The sequence below is a fragment of the Lissotriton vulgaris genome, chromosome 2_1 (genome assembly GCF_964263255.1).
Source record: "Lissotriton vulgaris chromosome 2_1, aLisVul1.2, whole genome shotgun sequence".
Classification (NCBI taxonomy): domain Eukaryota; kingdom Metazoa; phylum Chordata; class Amphibia; order Caudata; family Salamandridae; genus Lissotriton; species Lissotriton vulgaris.
This window is the reverse complement of record NC_141687.1, coordinates 1250717438-1250742903: the sequence shown is the minus strand read 5'-3', so window position 1 is coordinate 1250742903 and position 25466 is coordinate 1250717438. Positions and strand designations below refer to the sequence as shown.

The 25466-nt window shown below is 43.9% G+C and overlaps 1 protein-coding gene across 1 annotated transcript in view; it reads right to left on the bottom strand.

Annotated features, from left to right (window-relative positions):
• LOC147732447 (uncharacterized) overlaps positions 1–25466 on the bottom strand; it is an 899668-nt gene that overhangs the window by 274052 nt on the left and 600150 nt on the right. The window contains exons 13-14 of the mRNA XM_086956972.1: positions 22472–22532; positions 17677–17693 (exon numbers count right to left, since the gene is read on the bottom strand). Of these exons, the coding sequence (XP_086813098.1) occupies positions 17677–17693; positions 22472–22532 (78 nt within the window). The remainder of the gene's footprint in view (positions 1–17676; positions 17694–22471; positions 22533–25466) is intronic.

Sequence of the window (25466 nt, the reverse complement as noted above, 5' to 3'; positions counted from 1 at the left end):
TGTTCTGTTTCCGCATTTCTATTTCTGCTAGTTTGCGCTCGTGTTCGTATGCCAGTCTTTTCTCTTCGAGTTCTCTCTGTCTTTGCTTTTCTTCCCGCTCTTCTCGGAGCCGTAAGTGTTCTAAGTTTATCTTTTGTTCCGCCAGTTTCAGCTCTCCGTCCAACCGGAGCCGTGCCAACTCTAATTCGTGGAGTCTGCTTTTTTCTCGTTCTTGGATCTCTTCCCGGGAGAGACCCGTTCTCCTTTCTTCGGTCGGAGTGGAGCTTGTCTCTGGTGCTTCGACGTTTTGGTCCCGGGGTCCGGCTGCACCTGTCTCTGCCCAAGATTCTAGGGCGTGTTTGAAGTCCTCTTTCGTGCTCAGACCGGTGGTAGCAATGCCTAGTTCTATGCAAAATAGTTTTAGCTCTCGATGGCTGTACTCTTCTAGTTTCTCCATCTGGAATTTCTCTGTGGATCCGCTCTCTTTAGTTGTTATTGTGGTTTAGTCGTGGGGTGAGTTACTCTCTGTACGATTACGCGTTGGTTCGGATCGCGCCGCTGGCCACCAATGTTAGACGGGGACCTGGAGGGTCGGCCGAGGACAAGGGGAGAGGCCTCCGGGGAGAGCCGTCTCCAGCGATCGTACAGACAAGTAACTTCCCCCCCCCACAGATGGACACCACACAAAGATAAGGTTAACGCTTTTTATATGCAGTTCTTGAAGTAAGGTAATACGGTACAGTGAGATCAGGATACGAGGATCCTCTCAATTCTAGTCTCTGGAAGGGAAAGGGGGTAGCGGGACAGTCTTGTTACCAATCTGGTATTGAGATGAAATGATGGGTAGCTCACAATCCTCGAGCTCGGCGTTCTGGAAGGTCGGGCCGCGGCAGCGCCAGCAGGTCCCGAGGAGGTCGTAGGTAGCAACGGGCCGCGGCAGCGCCAGCAGGTCCCGAAAGATGGTGGTTGCAAGGGGGCCGCGGCAGCGCCAGCAGGTCCCGACGAGGATGTAGGTTGCAAAGGGCCGCGGCAGCGCCAGCAGGTCCCAACGAGGATGAAGGTTGCAGAAAGCCGCGGCAGCGCCAGCAGGCAGGACGATGGTTCACAAGGCAGGCCTGCGGCAGCGCCAGCAGTCCGTCAAGGATGAGTTCTTCACGGTGTCTCTCGACTCCAGGATACAACTGCCTTCCTGCTCTGGAGCTGCCTCAGTTATAGGTCTGGCGCCCTTTGATGTCCGGACCCTCGCACTTGGAGGTCAGGAGGTCCGGGATGAGGGAGTCCAGACACCCAGCAGGGGGGTGGAGCCAGCGCCCGGGGAGGCTGGGGGCGATCGGCACCTGGCGGGGGAGAGCCATCGACACTCCTCTCTCCCATTGACCTGCCAAGTGGTCCGTTCACCTCCTGGGTGGATGGTGGTGCCGGGATGTCGGGGCCTGGCCAGGCCCAGGGTTGGGGTCGAGCTGAGGCCACGCGGCCTCGTGGTGCAGTGTCCAAGATGGCGGCTGGGCCCGGGCAATGGTGCTGACGGTGGCCCGGGCCAGTGATACAGAGATGTCCGGGAGCAGGCGTCCCGTAGGGGACGGGTTGCGGGTTGCTTCTGTGGGTCGTTAGGTTTGTTCTTCGGGTAGCACCTGGAGAGCCGGTGTCCGGGCTCTGTCATGCGGGGAGGGAGCGAGCCCTTCCTGGGGCCTGTCCAACAGTGACTATGATGCTGACTCTGATTTTTATAATATGTATGTTGATATTATACAAGATACTGCGTTTGAGAATGCTGCATTGAAAAATAAACATTTCAAACTTGCACGTGTATTCTTTGCCTCCCAGTTTCGGTTTGGAATGATTATATAACGAAAGAGTGTTCATGTGTTCCACGATACCTGAGGTACCCTAAGTTCATGTTCTGGATTGTCTAAGTCATTGGTAAGTTACTACTACCGATCAGACACTGTAGCTAGCTTGGTAAGGGGATTTCTGAAACAAAGGTGAGTTTTGGATCATCCTAACTCACCCAGGTTCTAGATCTCTGTGCACAGTTCTGTGGGAGAACGGAAACCCTGCTACATGGCGCCCATACGTTGATTGGCCTTATATCATGACACTCGAGTAGTATATCATTCAAACCTTAACGCCTTCATTCCCGTTTCCGGAAAACGGCAGTGTCGGAAAACCTACCTATTTTTGAAATAGGTCTTTTTCAAGCTTGAATCTTACTGTAAACAGTTTCTTTGAATTAATACCCAGTTGTGCTACAAAGTACTCTTTGAGTTTTCACTTTCCTGTGCTGACATGGCACAAGCCGTGGACATCCCGCAGCATAGTCGCATTGCGGTGCGTGACCATTTGCGGACTTATGATGTTCCTGTGGAAGGCTTGGCTGTCGTTCTAGTAGTGAGTGCGGAACCTGCTTACCCATACAAACTGTTTTATTCGTGGGTGACGTTTCCGCCAGTGGACGCTAATTCTGGAGTGTTCCATTCATACACTGCTTCAGCTGTACCGGCTGCGTATGCTCCGTACAGAGCACTGGAGGTTCCTATTGATGCTTGGCAGCATGGAGTTTGGTTTTGTGGCGCCCTACCACACTCATTGTCCGCTTCGAGGTTAGGTCCTTTGCCCATTCCGGGCACACCTTGGCCCGCTTTGGCTGGATTCACTCCTCACCCTAATCGCGCCACTTGTAACGTGGGAGATCTGCGTCGGCTTCATGAGGTCGCGGTGGAGGTGATTAGAGCGCTTGTTCATTACACTAGCCGTAATGTTCAGGACGCGGCCCCTAGGGGTGCACAGCTTCGTGCAGAACATGCTGGTCTGAAAATCAATCCAGTCATGGTGAATTCCGTGATGGGTAAAAAACCCCAGGACAAGGATGATTTTCCGTTCTGGCTTGCTGAGAAATTTGGCCAGCTGGAAGCTGTGTTTCCCAACACGAGTCCGGGTGATAAACACCGGATTCTTACACTAAGTTTACCGAAGGATTTGGCTCCTGAACTTGTTGACTGTGAGACCTGGGGTAAGACTTTTGCAGCGGTCTATTCGAGGTGCTATGGCACCCCGTCTGTGACCAATCTGGGTGGGGTCCTTAAACGTGTTCAAGATGAACACGGACCGGAGTCGGCTGTTGAATTGGGCTTGCGCCTGTGTGGCTCCTTTGATGTAGTTAGCGATCTTATCCTTGCGAATGTCAAGGGGGATGCAGTGAACTTTCAGGTTGCTAACGCATTGGCATTGGTTCCCGAGGCCGAACGACCCCGACGGTTAGCAAGGATTATTGTGGCTGCTTATAAAACGGTTGGCCGCAATGCCATGGGGGTTAAAGCTTTTCCTGATAAAGAGAAAAAGCAGCCCCAGGGTCAGACATCGGAAACTAGTGGTCAACAAAAGTCCAAGAAACAAAATTGGCCTAAAAAGCAGAATCAGGGTAAGCAACAACAACAACAAACACAGGTTTCTGCTCCTACGTCTCCGTTGCCTGCGCAGTCGGATCGTGTTTATGATTTGCGCGACCGCGCGATGATTAAATCGCCTGAGAGGTTTCAGGCATCTGACCAACGCTCTCCTCGTTCCTTTCAGGACTCATCGGCTCCGTCAACCGGTGGTGGAGGGGGCGGCAGGGGCCGGGGTGGCCAGCAAGGACGTGGTCAGCCCCGCCCACGAAACAGTGGAGAGCAGCAGGAAGGCTCTACGCCCAAGAGACCACAGTTTGCCACGAAGAAAGTCGCCGCCCTGACAGCGCATCGATATGCCCCAGATAGTGAGAACGCGGCTTCGGAATCTGACGTGGGCTCTGACCTTGCTGGACAGCGCAGCAGAGATTACCATAGTGAGAGAGGCCCTCCGTCCACTGTTGAAGGTGACAGCGACTGATACTTATGTTGTGATTGAAACTGCTGATACGCATGTTGCTCCCACTGAACGTCTTTTTGAAATTGTCCTGTTAATTGAAGGTGACATGCAGCGAACGGTAAAAGGGGTATTTTGGGAAAATCTCTCGTCTACGTATGACATTTTGCTTTCGGAGGCTGACTGGCCCCCACCTTTTGTTCTCGCAGCTCCGCGAGGGGAGGAGGCAATCCTACCCAGTTTCGCGCACACTGTGCCGAGAGTGGAAGCGCTGCATTTTGCAGAAGAGTGGGCTCTGGCGCTTGCGCCGGCTGTGTACCGCAATCAGTGTGGCTGGGACAAATTGTCACCAAGCCACGAGATTCCTTTACGGTCTCAGCCGCAGCCTCAACCTCAATATCCCATACGACGTGAAGCCAAAGCTTCAGTCGCGGCTATCCTTGAACAATTGGAATATCAAGGTGTAATTGAAATGTGTGTGTCACCGATGAATAACCCCCTTTTTACTGTAAACAAGCCGGACGGCTCATATCGTTTGGTTTTGGATTATAGGCATTTGAACTCGCATTGCCGTAACTGCGCAGTACAGAATACTCATGGCTCTGCGTTAGTGAATAGTCTTGAGCGTAAACGGTTCAAAACCACGCTTGACATTTCCAATGGTTTTTATGCCCATAGATTAGACGGTCTAAGTTCCCAATGGACCAGTTTTACATGCGGCGGTGTGCAAAAAATGTTTCGGCGACTCCCAATGGGCTATAAGAACAGTCCTGGAGTATTCTCCGCCCGCATTGTCTCTCTTCTGGAGGGCATCGACCCAGTTGCTTGTTCGTATGTGGATGACATTTATCTCACAGACGACGATCTTTGGGAGCATCTGTGTCGAGTAAATAGCATAATTTGTAACTTTGCTGACATAGGTTACAAGTTTAACTTTGCAAAGTCGCACATTGCAGAGTACACAGTGTTGTTTCTAGGTTACGAGCTTAACAACGAAGGGAAGGGTTTAGCACCCCACTTCCTGGAGAAGTGCGCACAGTTGCGTTCTCCGACAACACTGAAAAAATTGCAATCTCTACTGGGCTTTTTGAATTTCGGGAGGACTTACATTCCGGAATATGCCCAGCGTATCAAGCCTTTGTATGCTTTGATACAACCATCTTTTTCCAAATCATGCTGGCTGCCTGAGCATTCAGCCATTTTACAGTCTTTGCAGGCTGATTTGCTCGCTTCTGAATACTTACAGACTCGTGATAACCAGACCAACCTGGGGCGGTGGGTTTCACGTACCTGACTTTTAATGAGGGAGATACAGTACCCATTGCTTACAAGTCACACTTGTACACTTCGGCTGAACTGCGCTTTTCCACTGTGGAAAAAGTTTTAACGGCTGTGCAGATGGCGATTCTTAAGGAACGTGCCCTGTCACAAGGAAACGCATGTTGGTTGTTACCCCATGTCCTGCCTTGGAGGCGGTTACGAAAGCCAGTGTACCTAATTCCAAAGCTTTGCACCCTCGGTGGATTCAATGGGCTGCGTCCTTGACGTCCCAGGATGTCACGTTTATTTTTGACGCCACTTTACGGTCGCAGGAGTATTTACAGTATGAATTTGTTCATCCTGCCCCATTAGCAATGCGGCCGTTGGAGGATTTCCATTGCATCATTTACACTGATGGTTCGGCGCAGGTTGCGCATGGCTCTAAACATGCCTACATTTCCGCTTGCGCCATTGTGGTCGGTGCCATGGTGAACGATGAGTTCAAGTCCAGTGTCGTGCACACGCAGACGCTTGGAGACTGCACCGCACAATTAGCAGAGCTTCGTGCACTGATGCTTGCATTGGAGTACGCAGATCCTGGTGTGACGACTTTAATCGTAAGTGATTCTTACTACTGTGTCCAGTCTTACAATGAGAACTTGTTCTTTTGGATTCAGAATGAATTTCGTGACTCCAAAGGTAGCACAATAAAACATAAAATGATCTGGGTCCGAGTGGCGGAACTTAAAGAGAAGCTGCCACTCGTGTTTGTGATTCATACTCTCGGTCATCAGCGCGTGGGGGTCCACGCTGTTGGCAATTCGCTTGCTGATGAAGCAGCGAAGTCAGCGGTATCAAAATACTTAGTTGCAGCAGTCACGAGGTCCAAAAGCAAAATAGATGATGACATCTTGGCAGCTGTTGCTGCGACCGAGAAGGGAGGTAAATATCCTGCGGGATCCCCTTCTAAATACACATACCACTTAAGTCCCGATAAGGTTCCTTATGTGAAAATGCCTGAAGTTGGCGAACGTCTAGTTCCCAACTCGGATCGCAGGGCTGCTTTGATTGCAGCGGCTCATGAAGGTGTGGCGTCTGCGCATGCGGGCGTCTCAGCCACTGTAACTCAGCTACAACAAAGATTCTGGTGGCGGGAACTGTACAAACAGACGCGCGGTTATGTTCTTCAATGTGACATTTGCCAGCAGATTAAGCCTTCAACTGCTGCGCGTCCGCCTCAGACACGGTTGTACATCTCGAATAAACCGCTTGGATGCGTTTATTTGGATCACTGCGGTCCCTTTTCTTCTGATACTGCATACAAATACATCTTAGTAGCAGTTGATTCATGCACACGCTTTGTGTGGGTATGGCCACATCGGAGCGCTGATTCACGTACTGTCATTAAGGATTTGCGAGTCTTTGTGGGAATTTTTGCCTGTGGTACCTTCCATTCGGATCAGGGTCCGGCTTTCGCCTCTAAGGCGTATAAGGATGCTATGGTTTCGATGGGGGTCCAAGTCAAGTTTTCGAGTCCCTACAGACCTGAGGGTAACAGTGTAGTTGAACGAATGAACCGCGACTTAAAGCAATCTTTGACAGCTCGAGTTATAGGCACTGGCAGAAACTGGTTAGCCCACCTCATGGGCGTGCAGCGTGCGCTTAATAATCTCCCTAGAAGGTCTCTGGGTGGGCGGACCCCATACGAAATGCTCTTTGGTATCAAGATGTATGTTCCTGACCTCGATGGGCAGGACTGCAAGGCCCAGGCCACGGCCTTTGACGTAGATGAACATTGCAATGTTTTACAGAATCTACAAAAGACCAGAGACAGTCTTGCAAAGGAACATATGCCCTCCACATCGGATGATGCGCTGCAGATCCCGGTAGTTGGCTGGCTACCCCAAGTTGGAGAACTGGTTCCAGAGAAGATCGATAACAAGAAAGAGTTTGGTCCCTCATATCGTGCACCGGTTCGAGTTCTTGGAGTGAAGGGCACAAGAACAGTCATTTTACCACCACTTCCAGGTCGTAAGGAAAACAGATTTATTTCTATTGACAATGTCAAGACACACAGGGTGGCCGATTCTTCATAGCATGACACCGGCTGTATCCTGTCCTTCCATGGTGAGGCACTCTGTGCTGGCTATTACATCTGGTGCAGAACATGAGGTGTCCCTCGAGATGCCTGCCATATCCAGTCCTTTATTAAATACTATTCCTGTAACTAACATTGATGAGTTGAACTACACCTATCCTGCTGATTTATCGATGCCTGCTTTGCAGACTCGTTTGGCCAACCAGTCCAGATTCTCTTTTGACTCTGTTTCGGAACCTTCAAAGAAACCCTCAACTATTGCAAAATATTCCACGTTGTTTAAAAAACATTTTTTAATTCCCCCTTGGACATACATTTGGTTGATCCTATTTTCATTTTACCTTTTTATGTCAATTGGTTTTGTGTTTTATTTTTTCCGCCTGATCGATGGTCACTACGTTAAAGAAAGAACAGGAATTCGGTACCTTAATGGAACATTGGCCCCTCTTTCCTCTTCACATTCAGCGCACTGACTGAAACGAAACTTAAATACAGTTAACATTACTGCTTGGCCTGTCCTTGATGGGATTGTGTGGGATGCGGTTAGGTTTCAGATACATGGACCCACTGAAGTGATTAATGTTCCAAATGTGCTTAGAGTAAACATGGGAGATGTGATTAAACAAAATGTACGTTCTGATGATTGGGATATTCAGGCCGTAGAAGCATTATTCTCTGATTTGAAATATTATGCTGCCTTCGATGCTGAGGATCTGTATTTAGATTCTATTAATTATGGTGATTTGTTTTGTTTTCAACACTATGGTAATCATTTTTTGCATAAGACAAATTCAAGGAGGGTTGCTGTAAATTATACACAATGGGAACATTGCCCTGCTCCATTAGGTGGCAGCTCCGATACGTTTCTGAAAAAATACACATATTTCACAGACTTTAATCAATCAAATCCTGAGTCATTTTATTTCAAAATGACACAAAAGTCCATGTCCAAAGTTAGACTTACCGATACAAAATTGCTGTATTCGAAGTCCTTTCTAGACAGGTTGGCTGTAGATGGCTACGAGTTTTGGAAAGGAACAATTGACCTTAAATCGGTTTGGGGTACCAAAGATTGGCAGGTACAAGGCACTGAGGCTTTGCACCGTGCATGTCTCATCCCGAATCACATGTTGTTTCTAAATTCATCCATTTTCCAAACAACATGCTTTGGATTGGCTACTTCTAAAAAATTAAATACACCGACCATCCCAGATTTAGAGGAATATTCAGGTTGGGGTAATTTTACTGATTTGTCCATTCATGAGTTGCAAGCTCTATTGCACAATTCATCCTTTAACATTTCCAGTTTGGATTCCAAGGGTTGGCTGATATGGCATAGGAGTGCTGATTCTTGCCAACGCCGTTTTCTGGGTTTGGCTGAAGGGTTCACAGAAGTCAGACCCGATCCCCGTTTTGAAGTAGACTATACTGTCACAACTTATTCTGTGGGAAAGCTGTGTCAGAATTGGTTGCAACATTCCACATTAGCTGCAGTCAAGCTACATCTGTCTCAATTAAATGATAATGTGGATTTGAATGATTTTATAAAAGGCCCAGCTAAAGGTAGATCTAAACGATGGCTGTATGCGATTTACAATGAAATTTGGAAAGTTTCCCAAATTGAGGCTGCTAAACGCCTGAGAGCTATTGATCAAGCGAATTTAGAAAAGGTGCTTGCAGTTGTCGATAACAGTATTAACACGCTTTCTTCCCGAATTTACACGTTGAACAATATTGTGTCTTCTGTTGTTGACATTGTACATGATGAAGTGTCCGTGTTATCATGGTCAAAATCAATTGCGTTCTGTGATGCAGTTTGCTTGGACACTACAGACTCTGAAGTCTGGTCGAGTGCCTTGGAATTTTATGAACGTCTCATCACTATTTGCCCCATTTAATTTGACTGAAAAACAGCGCATGCTTTCAATGAGAGATGCATCATTTTCTATGTTACACATTGAAAAATTGGAATCCTTGCCCTTTTCTTTGGCTGAGGTAACTGCTGCTACATGGCTTATCCATGGTGTTATTACCTTACCTTTTGCTCTGTATAAATTTACAAATTGTATGAAATATATGGCTATGGGGCGATATGAACCATTAGGCAGTGCTTTCCTCCATGAGACATGGTCTTTACCATACACTTACAGATGCCTAAAAGAGGGAAATGAAGTGAATCTGAATGGTGAAGAATGTACACAGTCGCCTGACCGTTCACTAATATGCAGACACATCCAGTTGCATGGTTCTTGTAATCAGGACAAACCTAATTTGGCCTGTGTTTTGAAAGGGACACCAGTTCCTGCAATAGTTCCCACGTTCACTTTATTGTCCAACGGTAGTTATTTACTTTTGAATAACGAACTGTGTTGTGGGTTACAGGCCGGTATCGCTTATGTGGTAACCGTTTCAGAGAGGGTGGTTTGTTGCAAGAATGTGTTATATCCACCCACGCATGGGAATTCAGAAGTTTCAATTTGGCCACGAATACCAACCTTGAAAGCTGAGTTCAATGGTTTAAGCCGTATAAGAGCCCTATTGTCTCAAAAGCAGGTGGCCCTGAGCTCTGCCCGCGAAACTTATGTCCTTCACACAGCTAACACACGCACAGAGGTGCAGGCACTTTTAAATACTGATTTGCCGTTTCATTTCTCCGAGCTGGTTCATCAAATCTTCAATGCCTCCTCCACAGTAGGTCTGGCTCATTTTTTTAAATTGGTTAGCAGTGGTCTCGTGACTACATTTGAAAAAGTATTTGGTATTATCCCTGCGTTCTTTCATTCTATATTCGCAAGCCTGTTTGGCGGATTTCCTGTTTTGCTGGCTTTGGCTGCAGGCGTTCTGGTGATATTTTACTTTATAAAACATGGATGCCCATCCTGCGCAAGGAAACGCTCAGCCCCTACTGATGCAGTTTCGCAACCGGATGCTTGATTACTATGGCTCCTTGCCGCTTGCGACTTTAAGCACGGCTTTTGGATTATCGTTCCGATTTTCCTATTTCACATGTGTCCAGCCTGTGTTTCATTGCCTGAGCTGTGATTTCGACTGGGCCATTGATTTGTGTCTCTGTTTACCGACTTCTCCTGACGTCGATTTTGATCAGCTGATGAACCCCGTAGTGGCTCACGAGTTGGTCTGTTCTGGTGAAAGGGTTATGGCTGTGGCAGCGGTGCATGGACTAATGGGTCAGTGTGACATATTCGCAGCGGCGCATGACTTTCTGGCGCATAGTGTTCTCGAGAACCCACTGAGTTGTCCTCTGATGTTGCTAGAGGAATCGGTGTTGGAGGAGCACGTATGTTCTTTCCCATTGCTTAATTGGATGGCTGAACTGTTTTCGGATGATGACAGTGATTTCATGTTGGAAGCTGTAGCTACCTATTTTGCATATTCATTCAACCCATGAGTGACTTTGAAGACTTTCATTATTATGGCACGTGACTTTTTAGTAATTCTGAATGGTGCCTTTTTCAATACGAACATTCGACTTTCATGTTCTGGGCCTATGAACTGAGAGTAGGCCTTAAGTTTGACTTTTATATTTTGTGTGGCCACTATAGGCATTCATACATATTTTTGTTTTTAAAATTTTACATACATTTGCATACATTTAGCTTGGCTCAATATCATTGAACTCTGCTTTCATGTTTTACCTTTCATATGGTATTAGCTTGTGTTTTCTCCTTTTTAAACCGTCCTCGGATCATTGGGGGGTGTCATATGGTTACTACGTTTCTATATATTGTGTTAAGTTAGCATGAGCTTATTAAATGTTTAAACGCAATATTTTCTTTCAGCTTGAGTTTGCACACGACACCTAATTGTTATTGTAGCTTTCAACCTAGACGAAAGATGTGATTTATTTGAGAATAATATGTTATTGCTCTAGTATCAGTCGTGCTTGGTACACTTGGTACAACTGTCTGTACACCGAGAACTGCACACTCTAAGAATAACCTAACACAAGGTTGCTGAAGGCCTGATCCTCGCACCACGTTAGACATAACACAAATAATGTTGCTGCCAACATTGGGCTCTACGCGGGTTTAAGATACAGTTACAGGGAATGAATCAACACACTTGATGCTTCGCATGCAGAGAGCTGGTAGCTGTTGATGTGATCTCCTCCTACTGAGAATTAGAGGTATGGGTCCGCCCTGCTAGAACCCAGATGAGACCTTCTTAGATATAATATAATATGCTAATTAGGGTGCGCGAAATATAGGTGATACAGAATTCTATAGATTTTTGCATCATAACATGCTATCACCTTTTGCTTACTATGGATTAGTGACTATGCTGCTGACTCTGATTTTTATAATATGTATGTTGATATTATACAAGATACTGCGTTTGAGAATGCTGCATTGAAAAATAAACATTTCAAACTTGCACGGAACGGAGAACGGAAACCCTGCTACACTGTAGAAACTAAGCATGCACGACTGACTGAGTGAAACTGTTATCTATTGTTCAGATTCTAAGGGAAAGAAAGTTGTCATGTTTAATGCGGTTGTCAGAAACGAATCCCTTCTCGTTTATTCGAGAAGTTTCTAGTGACCTCTGAGTTAGTTGGCACACACAAGTAATTAAGTTTAATGTACTCGATAGAGGCATACTGACCTCAGTCCTATGCCACATCTATAGTGTATATTATTCCAATGCTCAGAGCCTATCAGGGACATAGAAACGACACCAGAGCAACTGGGCTGAGTACCGCTTCAGCACACGAATCTCTGCGGTATCACTGGTTGAGCGGTCCAAGGTTTTTCGGAGTAGGGTAGACACAGGGAGATGAACACAGGCTCGACAGCCAATATACGTGTAGCAGCAACGAAAGATTGTATAGTCAAAAACTTGCTTTAATGAAAAAAGGAGCATTTATGCTAATGTCATGGCGCACATGCACGATACACGTTTGTCCATGATAACAAAAATAGCAACATTATGATTCTGAAATTAGTACAGTTGGGGCACTCAGGGCAGGGGTGCATGCACATCAATCACCATGTAAAGGATGTTTCCATCCCAACAACCATATTAATCAATCAATCAATCAACCAGTCAGGGAAATTGTAAGCGCACTACTCACCTGTGAGGGTTTCAAGGCGCTGAGGGGGTGGGGGGGTACGCAAATCTGTCTTGCCGAAGAGCCAGGTCTTGAGGATCTTCCTGAAGGTGTTCAGGGAGGGGGCGTGTCTGATGTCTGCCGGAAGCTCAATCCAGGTCTTGGCCGCAATGTGAGAGCAGGATCTTCTGCCTGCTCAGGCTCTGTGGATGCACGGGGTTTCGGCCAGTGCAAGGTTGGAAGATCAGAGGTTTCTTTTGGGTAGGTGGAAGTTGATTCTGTCATTGAGGTATTTGGTGTCGGCATTCGTAGGCGTACATGAGGATCTTGAAGGTAACTCTTATCCAAGGGGAGCCAGTGGAGTCTTTGAAGGTGTTGGCTGATGGGTTTGTGCTGAGGGATGCAGAGGACGAGTCTGGCGGCGGTGTTCTGTATTGTCTTGAGTTTGCGGAGTAGGGACTTGTTGATGCCGGAGTTTCCATAGTCCAGACTGCTGGTGATGCGTGTGTGGGTGACTGTCTTCCTTGACTCGGGGGGAGGGGGAGAATCCATTTAAAGGTCTTGGGGAGGATGCAGAGGGTGTTGCAGCAGCTGGAGGTGACGGCGTTGACCTGTCGGTTCATGGTGAGTGATGAGTCAAGCACGATACTGAAGTTTTTGGCGTGGTCTGAGGGGGTAGGAGGGCTCCCGAGGGCGGTCAGCCACTAGGTGTTGTCCCATGCTGAAGGGGTGGTTCCAAGTATAAGGACTTCTGTCTTCTTGACGTTGAGCTTTAGGCAGCTGTTGGTCATCCAAACAGCGACGTCTTGCATACCATTCTGGAAGTTGAGTTTGGCGGCGGTGGGGTCTTTGGTGAGGGAGAGGATGAGCTGGGTGTCGTCCGCGTATAATACGATATTGAGGTTGTGTTGTCTGACGATGACCACGAGGGGGGCCATGTAGATGTTGAAGAGGGTAAGGCTCACTGATGACCCCTGTGGGACTCCGCAGGGGACTTTAGTGGGATCAGAGAGGTAGGGTGGCAGTCTGATCCTTTGGTTTCTTCTGGTAAGGAATGATCGGATCCAGTCCAGGGCTGTTCCTTGTATGCCGGCGTCATGTAGTCTGGCGATTAGTGTGTGGTGGGAGACGGTGTTCAATGCCGCTGATAGGTTGAGTAGGATAATGGATGCGGAGTGGCCTTGGTCCAGAAGGGTGCGGATGTGGCCTGTGGCAGAGAGTAGGGTGGTCTTGGTGCTGTGGTTGCTTTGGAATCCGGATTGGGACGGGTCGAGGATGGCGTTCTCTTCGATGATTTGCGTTTGTTCCCTGTTGACTGTTTTCTCAGCAACTTTGGTTGTGAAGGGCAGGAGCGAGATGGGCTGGTAGTTCTAGAGGTAGGTGGGGTCAGAAGATGGCTTTTTTAGCAGAGGCCTAACTTCTGCACGCTTCCAGTCATCTGGGAAGGAGCCTGTTTTGAAGGTGGTGTTGATGGTGTGTTGTAGTTCGAGTGTGATGGCGGCCGATGCTCTGTTGTAGATATAAGGAGGGAAGGGGTCGGTGGGGGCCCTGAGTGGATGCATTTTATGGTCATGGCAGTGTCTTCGGACGTGACTGGTGTCCAGGTGGTGATGGTGGGCTGGCCAGTGTCTCTTGGGGCAGGGGGGCTGGCTGTGGCTTCTGATGGGTGATCGACGAAGTTGTATTAGAGCTTTTTGATCTTGAGGTGGAAGTAGGTTCCAAGCTAATTGCAGAGGTCTTGGGATGGGGTGATGTCTGTTGCTTCGATGCCTGGGTTGGTGAACTCCTGGATGACACTGAAGAGTTCTTTGGAGTGGGTGGAGTTGGTGAGGGTTTTGTTGTGGATGAAGTTCCTCTTGGTGGTTCTAATGTGGTTACTAAGAGGTTAACCAGGATTCTGTCAACAGCAACATTGGATGCCCTCCACTGGATCCCTGTGCACAAAAGTGTCTTGTGTAATGCCTTTTCTATAGCTGACAAGTCTTTCTATTGGGTTGGACCAAAGTTCTCTAATGCTAACCTGCTTAAGGCATTCCGGTTTAATAAAGCCCAAGCTGGATGGCCATTTATTTAAGATTTTATTTAAGAGCTAAGGCTCTTCAGTCGAAGTGCCTTAGCTCTTAAACAGTCTGCCCTTTACCCCTTGGCTACGATTGATCATCTAGCCTTCAGAAAACTGATGAAAACCTTGGATTTACACATAGTAGTTAATTCCCTTTTTGCTTCTATTGTTCCGTTTAGCCAGCGCCAGAATGCCTTTTTAGGTACAGTGCACTTCACAACAATTTGATTTACTGGTTCATTAAAGTAAGACCAATATGACTGTAGGAGAGGTATGCTGAAACAGGTATCCTGGAGGTCGACAGACACCATTCAATCTTCTTCTTCCAACGCAAGCAGAACCTGAGCTAGGAATAACATTTTGAACTTTTCCTTTTGGAGCAACCAGTATAAAATCCTGAGGACTAGGATCAGATGGAGGCCGCCTTCCCTTTTGGGGACTAGGAAGCACCTGGAGTAGAACCACTCTTTCTTGCCATGGCACCAACTTCACTGCGCCATTGAGGAGCAAGAATTGAACTTCTGGTCTCAAGACACGTAGATGGTCTGCTGGGAGCATATCCAGTCAGAAGGGGAAAGGTGGGGGAGTTTGATGGAAGGCTACGGCCTACCCTTCTTCCCAATTTGCAAGACCCAAAGGTTTGAAGATATGGTGCCAAAAATTATAAACGTCTTCCAATGGGTAAGTCAGACATATGGCTGCTTCCTTACAATGGCTAGAAAATAGGAAGAGGAGTAGGTAGGAAGCGATATAGTTTGTGTTTGGTCCTTGCCTCGTACTTTATATTGTTTGTAGAGGGTTTTCGACTGCTGTTGCTGCTGTTGTTGAGCTGCGACCAGTTAACAGCTTCAAAATGAAAAGCCACTGCTAAAGTCGCAAGCCTTTCAAAACTGAAAGTAGTCTATAGGTTGTGTTTGAAGACCGGGGGCTACATCTTTACTATTTATAAACCCCTCTAATGCAGAGTCTGTTTTGGAACAGAAGAGTCTAGGTCTGTTGAACACACGGTCTACTAGGGTAATTTGCACATTTGGTGAAAAGCCCCAGTTTTTCAACCAGGCATGATGATGTAGGAGATCAATGTCCCCATGGCTTTTGCCACTGAATATGTGGTGCCCAGGGCCTGACTGTATCACCTGGTTTGTGGCAGTCTCACCATCCCAGATGAGCTCTGTGAAATGTGGGTGAGGATCATTAGAAAGCCTGTGTATGACCACCTGTGCAGAATCTAATAGGACTTGCACTTATCTAGCCATAAGGCAGGTGGCATTTATGGATTTGCATCCATACTCCCCACTGAAATCATAATCTAGGGAAATTGTTCTGTTTTCCTCAAATCCCTTCAGCTTGTGTTGATGGAAGTGGCCCCTTTAGAGGAGCAAGAGGCTTGTACCACTAAACGCTCCAAAGATGAATGAGCTGATCAGAAGCTGGGATCTCCCAAAGCTGGCTTATATCACCAGGCAGTCTGTCTTGAGTTGACAGTAGAGGTCATCGGTTTCTCCCATATGCCATTAAGGGCTCATCAGTGCCCCATTAAACGGAATTCTGCTTTGTGGGAGGTAGAGTGAAGGAAATCAGTGAAGATTTTAGATTTGACTTCAGAGGATGAGAGCTGCGGGTCTAAATTATCCAGTCCTCCTGATTACTGCATGTCAGTGAAAGTAGTTTCCACAATGGCTAGGTATAAAGCCAGCTGGCATTCTTTAATCCTACACAGTCTAGGTCTAGTGAACTAGCTGATGATCCTTCTATAGAGTGTTGGGATATTAGTGGTGGTGTCAGCAGGGGTGGAGATAGTGGCTGCGTTGGGTGTAGCACTTTTGAGGTGCCGGTGGCATCGAGTACGATCTGGGGGTGTCATCTGCAGCGTCATCTGCATCGTTGTCGAAATATTGGTTTGCGACTGAGGAAAGGTTGATGACCAATGGCGGTGGTGTCAGTCTTGGCATCAACCACGCTAGCATAGGTGGTGTCGGGGGTTAGATGCGCCCATGACACAGGAGGGAATAGTGTGAAGGGCGCTGAGTGGTAGGATGTCGACAAACCTCCCAAGGAGTATGCCATCTAACCCAACGCTGCACCAGATGGGATCATAGCCCTGCTGAAAAAGCTAAATATTGTGTTCAGAAAGGCTGATGGGTCCATCCGACGGCTTTGAAACTCTGGGTATGGCTGTAAATGCCAGAGATTTGGAGATGGTGCTGCTGGCATTTGAGTGTTCGGAACAGGCACTGTGTCAGATGGGGCCGAACATGCCGGATCCAGCCTCGGATGAAGGGGACTTGAAGGGTGCAGCAACTTATTTCTCAAAGTGTGGCAGGGAGATTCATGCCTCTTCTTCTTGCATTTCTTTCAAGAAGATTTCACTGAAGGTGGTGACTCTGATGTTTTCGACATAATACCTTTTGACTCACTGCATAGGCGCCAACATCATGCTCAAATCCTAGGCACCACAGACAGCAGTCATGAGGGTTCATAATGGAAATCTGCCCACCACAGTCAAAATGCGGTTTAAATCCTGATCGGCTTGGCACTGACATTTTGATGGAAAACTTCACCTAAATGGATTTGATGTGAAAAAATCATCGGCAACATCGACACTTCTGAGGAGAGTAGGATAGCTCAGGAACACTGCAAGGGTGCAGAAAACAGGCCTCTTACGTCATCACAGAGACAGGAGTGCTTTATGGCTCCAGTGACGTCATGAGGCATCTCATGCAGCGTGGAGATGAATCACCCATCCCCTATTAGCATGGAGAGAGCTACTGAAAAGTTTCCAGATCCAGACTGGCACCTAGTATAGTTCAAAGGTTAAGAATCTGCTGGTATAAGTATGTACCAGAAACAGCAGGTACAGAAAACATGTATGACTTCGTTTTTTAAACCTAAAGCTGAGTTGGCAAACACTGTGGTGATTCATTTTGTGAAAAGGGGCATTTGGAATTGCCTCTACTCTCCTGAAGACCGGGATATACATACAATACCCCTATTAGCCAAACAGAATCTATTTTTGCAATGAGGATAGGAAACTGGATTGGGTTTGTATATCAAGAAATGGCTGTCAGGGCTCAAATGACCCGCTCTTCCAAGATTTATCTCATGGGTTCACAAAATGTATACTGAAACAAACATCAAGCTCTGTCTAGATATCAGGAGTTTACAGTGCTTATGCACAGTCTGCAAGCAGCAGAGGGCTACAAGCACTGTGATTCCCAATGGAGTCAATTGGTCTATGTTAAGTTTCTCCATTGCGATTCATATTTGCTCTATGTATATTTTAAAGGATCGGATTTAGTACTCATTTGCACTTTGTTTTGACATATAACGTGTGAAAGCAATACATCTGAATATCTCTCTACTGACCTGCTTCCAGCCAGCCCCTGCATGCAAAAAAAAAAAAGAATTTCTTTTAGGACAGCAGTCTTAAATTTGCTTCATCATTTACAAAATATTAATGTATTATTTGATGATAATTTTGCTAATGTTTCTTTTAGCAGTCAAAAATATTATTTATTAACCAGTTTAAAAAGATTTACTTTTTGATGAATTACACAATAAATTGTTAATCAGACTAATAGTCCGTGCAAGGACCAAAATGTAACTTCATTCACACTCAGAAGTTATAGATAACATACAGATTTGTAATGCACTTTAAAGTCTCATTATCACTGTCAGCAACGAGATAACTGCAAAGATACAATTTGTACAACAAAGGCCACATTTCCAACCATAAAATAAGATTCAAACAGTTTAATATTGTGTCTTCAGTATTGTCACCGAGGAGGCCAATAATAGTACGATGTGTGATAATTAGTTAAGCTATCAATGGCATTTATGAGGTTAGAAGCAATGAATGGGTGGTTAAAAACTAAAAACAATATCTAAACAATAAACTAAAATCATTACAATTATTATTGCACATATTAAAACTAACCAACATATAAACATATATATATATATATATATATATATATATATATATATATATAATAAAAACATACATCTATTCTTACTTAAAAAATACAATTAAAACAAACACAAAAAAATACACATAAAAAATACAAAGGATTTGTTTTTATAAATCCTTAAAAAAACTAAAAATATTCAAATACAAATAAACAAGAGCAGGGAAGTATTGGACTTTGGAGTCAGATTTATTATTCTAACTCCACCATAAGCAACAGAGGGAAAAGTGCCGGACTTTGGAGAGACCACATTTGATATTTCAACTCCAAAAAAAAAAGTAGAAAAGGTGTTAAAATTGGAGGGGTCAATTTTACTATCACTCCAAAGGAAGTGGGAGCATGTTAATTGGCAAGACATGCTTCAGGTCCTTAAAATGAACGATAGCTGGACATTCTGGCATATTATTGCTCATGGGGCACTTGGAAGCTGTGTCCCAAGAAGGAATAATATTCTGCCAGAAAGATAGGAAGAACATTTTGAAAAACGATATGCTCAGGCTCCCTCATAAAATTGACTCCTAATGTGGTTGATGAGTGCTGGGAGGGTGAAATTACCAAACTGGCATCTGGGAAGACAGATAAGATTTTTTTCAGACTAGAGGATACTCTTTCGGCTATTAATAGTCTCAAGGCTTTAAAGGCCCCTTGTCCCGATTGTATTCCATGATTTATATAAATCAGAACCTGGGCTGTTGTCTAGTTATGTGAACATCCTCTCTAATGCAATAGCAAGTGGTGGGGAGAACCTAGACACCTGGAGGGGGGCTGAAATAATCCAGATATTTAAAAAAGGAGATGCTAACTGTCTGTAGAATTATAGGTCTATTAGCCTAGTAGATAATCTTCAAAAAATATTTGCCAGGCAGGTCTTAAATAGATTGCAGGAGTGGATTGAAGATCAGATGATTTTAATTCCCTTTCAGGTAGGATTTCATGCTTAAGACTTTAGATCAGGTTTTTTAATTTTCCCTCCTTTATTGGAAATATGTCCGTTGGGCAACCAGAAACTTTGTGGCACTTGTCGATCTGCGTGCTGCATTTGAACTGATACCCCGGGGGAGCCTAAAGAGAGAACTGGCAGTCATGGGAGTTCCAGGTGGGTTAATTGAGTTACTAACTAGGGTTGCATGGAAAAAAACTACACGCAGATCGGGTGGGGTGATAACGGGGAGTTGTCCAAGCGCACCTGAATTGCAAAAGGGGTTCGAGAGGGGTGTGTTTTGGCTCCACCTTGTTCACCCTATATATAAATAATATGGTTGGGGAACTGACAAAGTATGTAAATGACTCTCCACTCTTAATGGGGCTAAAACACCTTTACTTTTGTTTGCAGATGACATTATTAATTTTTAAGTCCCCAATGGGGTTACAGAATCTGATACATACATTTTTGGAGTTCTGTGGCCACAGGGGTTGAGAATTAAATGAAGCAAAAACGAAATACATGGTCTTTGGTAAGAATGTTAGCAAGAGCTGTCAAATTATGGTGTGGCATGACCATTTGGAAAAGGTTTTGAGCTTTGAATATTTGGGGGTGACCCTGTCAGACAAATTTAGGTGGGTACACCAAATAAATAAATGAGCCCTCATGATATCACATAGCTATGAAGCCATCCTACGCTTTCAGAAAAACACATATTTGCTTTCTATCTCACCGGCTTCGGAAGCCTATAGAACAACGCCCAAAGAGCCGCACATAATGGTGCTGAAGTTTGGGGTACACTTATACCACGAGGCTCTCAGTGACGGAGAAATGTTTTGTCAGAGCCTTGCTCTCGGTCCCTGCAAGTACCCCCACTCTATTTTGATACAAAATTACAAGAGTTTCTGATCAGGCGCACTTAAAACCACTACTGTTCTGGATTTGTATCTGGACTACTCCTGAATTAGGCAAATATAGATATTCCTTAAGTGACGTAAAGAACATGGATCGCGCCTTTGCGATCCCTCGGTTAAGGTTTATACGTGACTAGTGCAAAACATTTGGTTTGTGAGCTAGTTCTTGTTTAACATCTGGATTAAGCGAGATCATTTTTTGAAAGTATTGTAAATTCTAGTATTTTTAGTGCATGGACTGTTCTGAGGAAAGAATTTTAATAATGTATGCATCATGTCTGCATGCTTTTATTGTTATTATTTATTGGCTATTTATCTCTAAATAATCTTTTCAGAATATTGCACTTACATTTTCACTGAAATAAGATTGTAACTTGAGGGATTATTGGGATAGTTTGAGGACAACTTCGGTAATTAAATCGTATTTTGTGAGGTTGCTGGGGACAAGTTTTATGATTGTATTTTGTTGTTTTATTCATAACATTTATGTATCAAGTTACTGAATGAAGCAAAATTTGCCATATGCATTATATGGATGTTTTGTACCTTTGATAGTTTGAAATCAAATAAAGAACCTTGATGATGGTACTACCCCCACTCCAACTTGAGAACAAGCTGGGAAAGTATTGGACTTTGGGGAGTTAGATTTACTATTCCCACTTCAATCTGGGAAACAGTAGGGTAAGTGTTGAAGCATGAGGTGGTCAAATTTACTAATCCCACCCCAAAGTAAGAAAAAGCAGGGAAAGAGTTGGCATTTGGAGGGGTAGATATACTATTCCCACTCCAATCCTAACAAAATTAGGGAGAGAATTGGACTTTGGAGTGATCAGATATACTATTCCAACTGACATCTGGTTAACGGTAGGGAACAGTTTGGACTTTGGAGGGATTAGGTAAACTATTCTCACTTGTATCTGGGGAGCAACAGGGAACACGTTGACCTTTGGAGGGTTTAGATATACCAGCCTGCTCCAATCTGAGAAGCAGTAGGTAAAGTATTTGACTTTGGAAGGTTCAAACTTACTATTTCTACTCCAAAGAAATCAAAAGTGGGGATAAATGTTGGACTTTAGAGGGGTGAGATTTACATTCCAAACTTAGCATCAGAAGTAAGCAAAAGTAGGGAAAGTGTTTGAATTTGGAAGGATTAGATTTTCTATTACAACTGCTAAACTTTAAAAAAAAAAACATTAAATATAAAACAAAATAAACATATCAAAGCATATTTGAAATGTTAAATATATTACATTTAAAAATGTAAATGTCGTATTATAAAATAAATAAAAAATGTTACAAAAACAAACATTAAAAAAGTATTCCCTCCTACCACCCCACACAAATACATTAACAATTAAAACTATTTAAAATATGTTTAAAGATTAAAAATGATTATACAATTATTTATTAAACAAAAAAAGAAAGTAAAACAAATAATAATAATACAACCAATTTTCTAATTAAATATAATGATCAAACAGTTAACAAATAACTAGAGTATCAATTAGCCAATTACATATATAACATAATTATAAATGTACTTAATTAACATACAAATCAATAACAAATATAAACAATAATGTATATATTAAATACCACCTAACACCCTTTAAAGCCAAATAAATGCGCCTACATGTAAAATTACTATATAAATAAAAATAAATTCATATTTAAAATTACAAACTGTGTGAAAAAATATCATAATAGTAATACCTGCCAATAATAAAGTAACGAAAATTAAAAAACTATATTTTCTGCAAATATATTAAAGAAAACAATATTATATATGATATTGAAAAAAGTAGTATATACCTAAAAACCATTATTCTTACATTCTGTATTAAGTCACACTATATTTGTTGACAACATTTTTGACACAATATTTTTTCTTTGATTTTTGGCTGACTACAGGCATAACCCATATATGCATATAGGGAGAATGTAAGACTGTAATACGCTAATTATTGCCATTGTTGAGGGGAGAAGAAGCACCACATTACCCATTCAAGGATTCGCCTTGCAAGAGTTATGGTGCATCCCTTCTATCAACAATGGTCATAAAAAGCATATTCCACTCTGTGCATTTGCATATATCTATCTATCTATCTATCTATCTATCTATCTATCTATCTATCTATCTATCTATCTATCTATCTATATATCTATCTATCTATCTATCTATATAATTATATATATATATTCATACAGGCGACTGCGTCATCAGCACCACTTGATTACTTCTGCAGGAAATGTTTTCTAAGTAAAATACTTCTTTTTTTCTGAATTGTACAGCACTTTTTGTAAAATAAACAACTTTATCAAATGCATATTTAGAACAAACTAAATTAATAACTTACCACCTGCCTCGGAATATTTACATTGTACTTCAATGTAAAATTCTGTTTTGGTAGCGCAATTCTAAGAAAGAGAGCAAAACAGTAAAGTCATTTTGATACGTTGATTACAGCATCATTGTTCAGTATTGGGTATATATCAACAAAAAAAACACAGACACACATATGCACACAAAAATAACAGAAACAAAGTGGGCATTTATATGTTTCTGGATGTGTTAAACCATTCTTATTTGGGCTCTACTCCTCGAACTAGCAATTTACCAAAAACAAATCCTGTGATTCTGGGAAATTCACTACCTCTCCAATTACCTAAAAAGTGTAAAAACTGTGAATACAAATATGTGCAGTTTTGTGTGTCTTTTGTGCACCCTGTGCTGAATAGCAGTGTTGTAGTTGTAAGATAACACCGTACATTTACCTTCCCATTCTGGTATTGACTGATCAGTTCCCTGTGTCTATGGGATGTGCCTTTTTAGAGTTTGGCGTATGGGTTACTCCGTCACAAAAGTGAAAGATATCCTGTAAGCATAATTTAAACTGTATAATAGCCTTTGACACATGCTATGTTTCTGACGGACTAATCATCCGCCAAACACAAAATCAGACACTACGGGGCCTATTGGGATTTCGGGCGGATAGCCACCGCCGGCTCGGAGGTGGCGATCCGCCCGCCAAATGTTCCTGTTTCACCCCGTGCCATATTGGTATGGCGAGGAGCACTGCGGCGGATGACCGTCTGCCGCTTTTCTGCCGGTCGGATTGCCAGCCGGGCGTAGAAGGCACAGAATATGGCAGGCATCGCCATCCATATTAGAATGTCTGCGGTGGGTATGCCTTCTCCATGGCGGAAACTACACCATCAAAAGGTATGCAGTAAATGGCTTTGGGGGCTAGTTGCGGGGCCACGGAGGGGTGGGTGGCTGCACTTGCGGGGTACCTATGGTACCCCCTTCATTGTCACGCACAAGGTGGAAGGCACTGCACCTCTGGCGGTCCTTCTCGTTTACCATTACGTCCGCCCGCCATCTTAATGGGGCCCCTAAATTCTCTACCTGGTAAGGGGATATCGCTGCCAAGCTTTAAGAGTTTTTGAGGAATTTTCACTGATATACTGAGATTCTCTGTATGCTTTATCTTGTCTTGGAATTGGCAATGAACATCTCGCACCAGAATCCTAGGTTTGGCAGTCAAGCTTAAATTAGAAAATAAACCAAAGTTTGAGTATGAAATCTTGAAAAACACAGAAGGTCATTAGTTAAGAAACATGGTGTAATCATCCAGAAACTCATGTAACTGATGCAGATGATGTCTATCTGAGCTGCACTGAGAATGTGCATATCAGGTGATTACAATTTTGAAAGAATGCATGGTTATGGTTCTTGTAGTGGAAACAATTTAATGTTTCTTTCTGTCATTAAAAGGGGAAAATCGGGAAATTCTTAAAATTATTTAGGGGCTGATTCTGATGCGGGTTGGAAATGCTTCCCGACTGAATCGGGTTGGAAATGGTTTCCAACCCACTCGGATCAGGACAGTCTAACCGACGGAGTACAATGCACCCGGATGCTTCCTGATATGATTTGGATGGACTCCCACTGACTTCAATGGGAGCATATGTTCCTAACCGCATCATAATTGGGCCCTGGGTCGTTCCCGATCCGATTTGGAAGGAGCAAACGCCATTAGGAGGCCTTCCTAACCTCATCAGAATCAGGCCCTAGGTGGTAATGCTTTCCTAACCGCATCCGAATCAAGCCCTTAGTAGAATGAAAAGGAGCGAAATTTTGTCTGTTTACCCTTTTGAAACAAATGTAAGCCTTTGAACTAACTCAATGCTGCCTTTGCATTGCCAGTCAGAAGGTAGTGCTGAATTTAAAACTAATGTAATATTGATGGCAATAATTTGCTTTAGATTTACAAATACAATATCAAATATTGAAACTGTAGTATAAAACTGACCTTGTGATTTTAGTTTGATCATATTAATCATCGCCTGACTGCACGGATAAAAATTTTCTTTTGTCACATTCTGTGCTCATGATCTACTATATATTACCACAAAAACACTTTCCTCAGGGGCTTAGTCAGTATGTCCTCACACAAGTCATGTTAACTCAAGTTTTCTCACCAAAACAATTGGCCCCTCTAACAAGGCCACACAATGGACCCCTGATAAAATTGTTAGACCCCCCTTGCAATATATAGTTCATTGAAGAAAAACAAAGATGTAAAAGATGTTACAGTTAGGTGAACAAGCCAGTGGAAACATGATGGCTCAAATTAACAAAACTATTGAAACTCACCTATTATAGTTACCTCAAGTAATCATAACTCGTGCCCTAAAGTAACTATACCTGGCGTCCCTCCATGCACAGTGTTTTCATCAATGATGTAATTTCAGATGTTACAGTCATGTTATCAATTATATCATGGTGCAGCGGGTCAGTGACGACGATTTAAACAAAATTACGTATTTGGCCCAAAGGGGGGACCATCAGGCATTTCCTACCCTGCCCCTTATATTTTATTTTTAAATTTTTTTCTAAAGGACAGAGGCCACAATTCTAAAATGGCTGCTGCCACATTTATGTTGCTATGGTGGTAGACAATCAGATCTTATCTTAAGATCTGTCAGCTCCACAGATCTTCCATGCGTGAATGATAGTAGGTTTTTGAACCTCCGCTTCTCAAAAACTACTTAAAGTATTTACAACAATTCACAAAAAGCACACTTACTGGACCAAATCTGGTGAAATTCAGTTCAGTCATTTTTTACGCTTGACAGATCATCCCAAAGCTTTCCAGGAAAGAGCGGAGGTGGCTAAACTTTCTTTTGGAAAGTTTTGTTAAGATTTGTTAACAGGCGCCAATGTTCTTACCAAGCCCAAAAAGTATTTTCCTATTGAAACGAGGTCTAGGGAAACTAGGTGAGGTGCCTGTATCTTTTCCTTTGCGATACCCTGGCACGGGGCTGCATTCAATAGCTGTGCTGGTG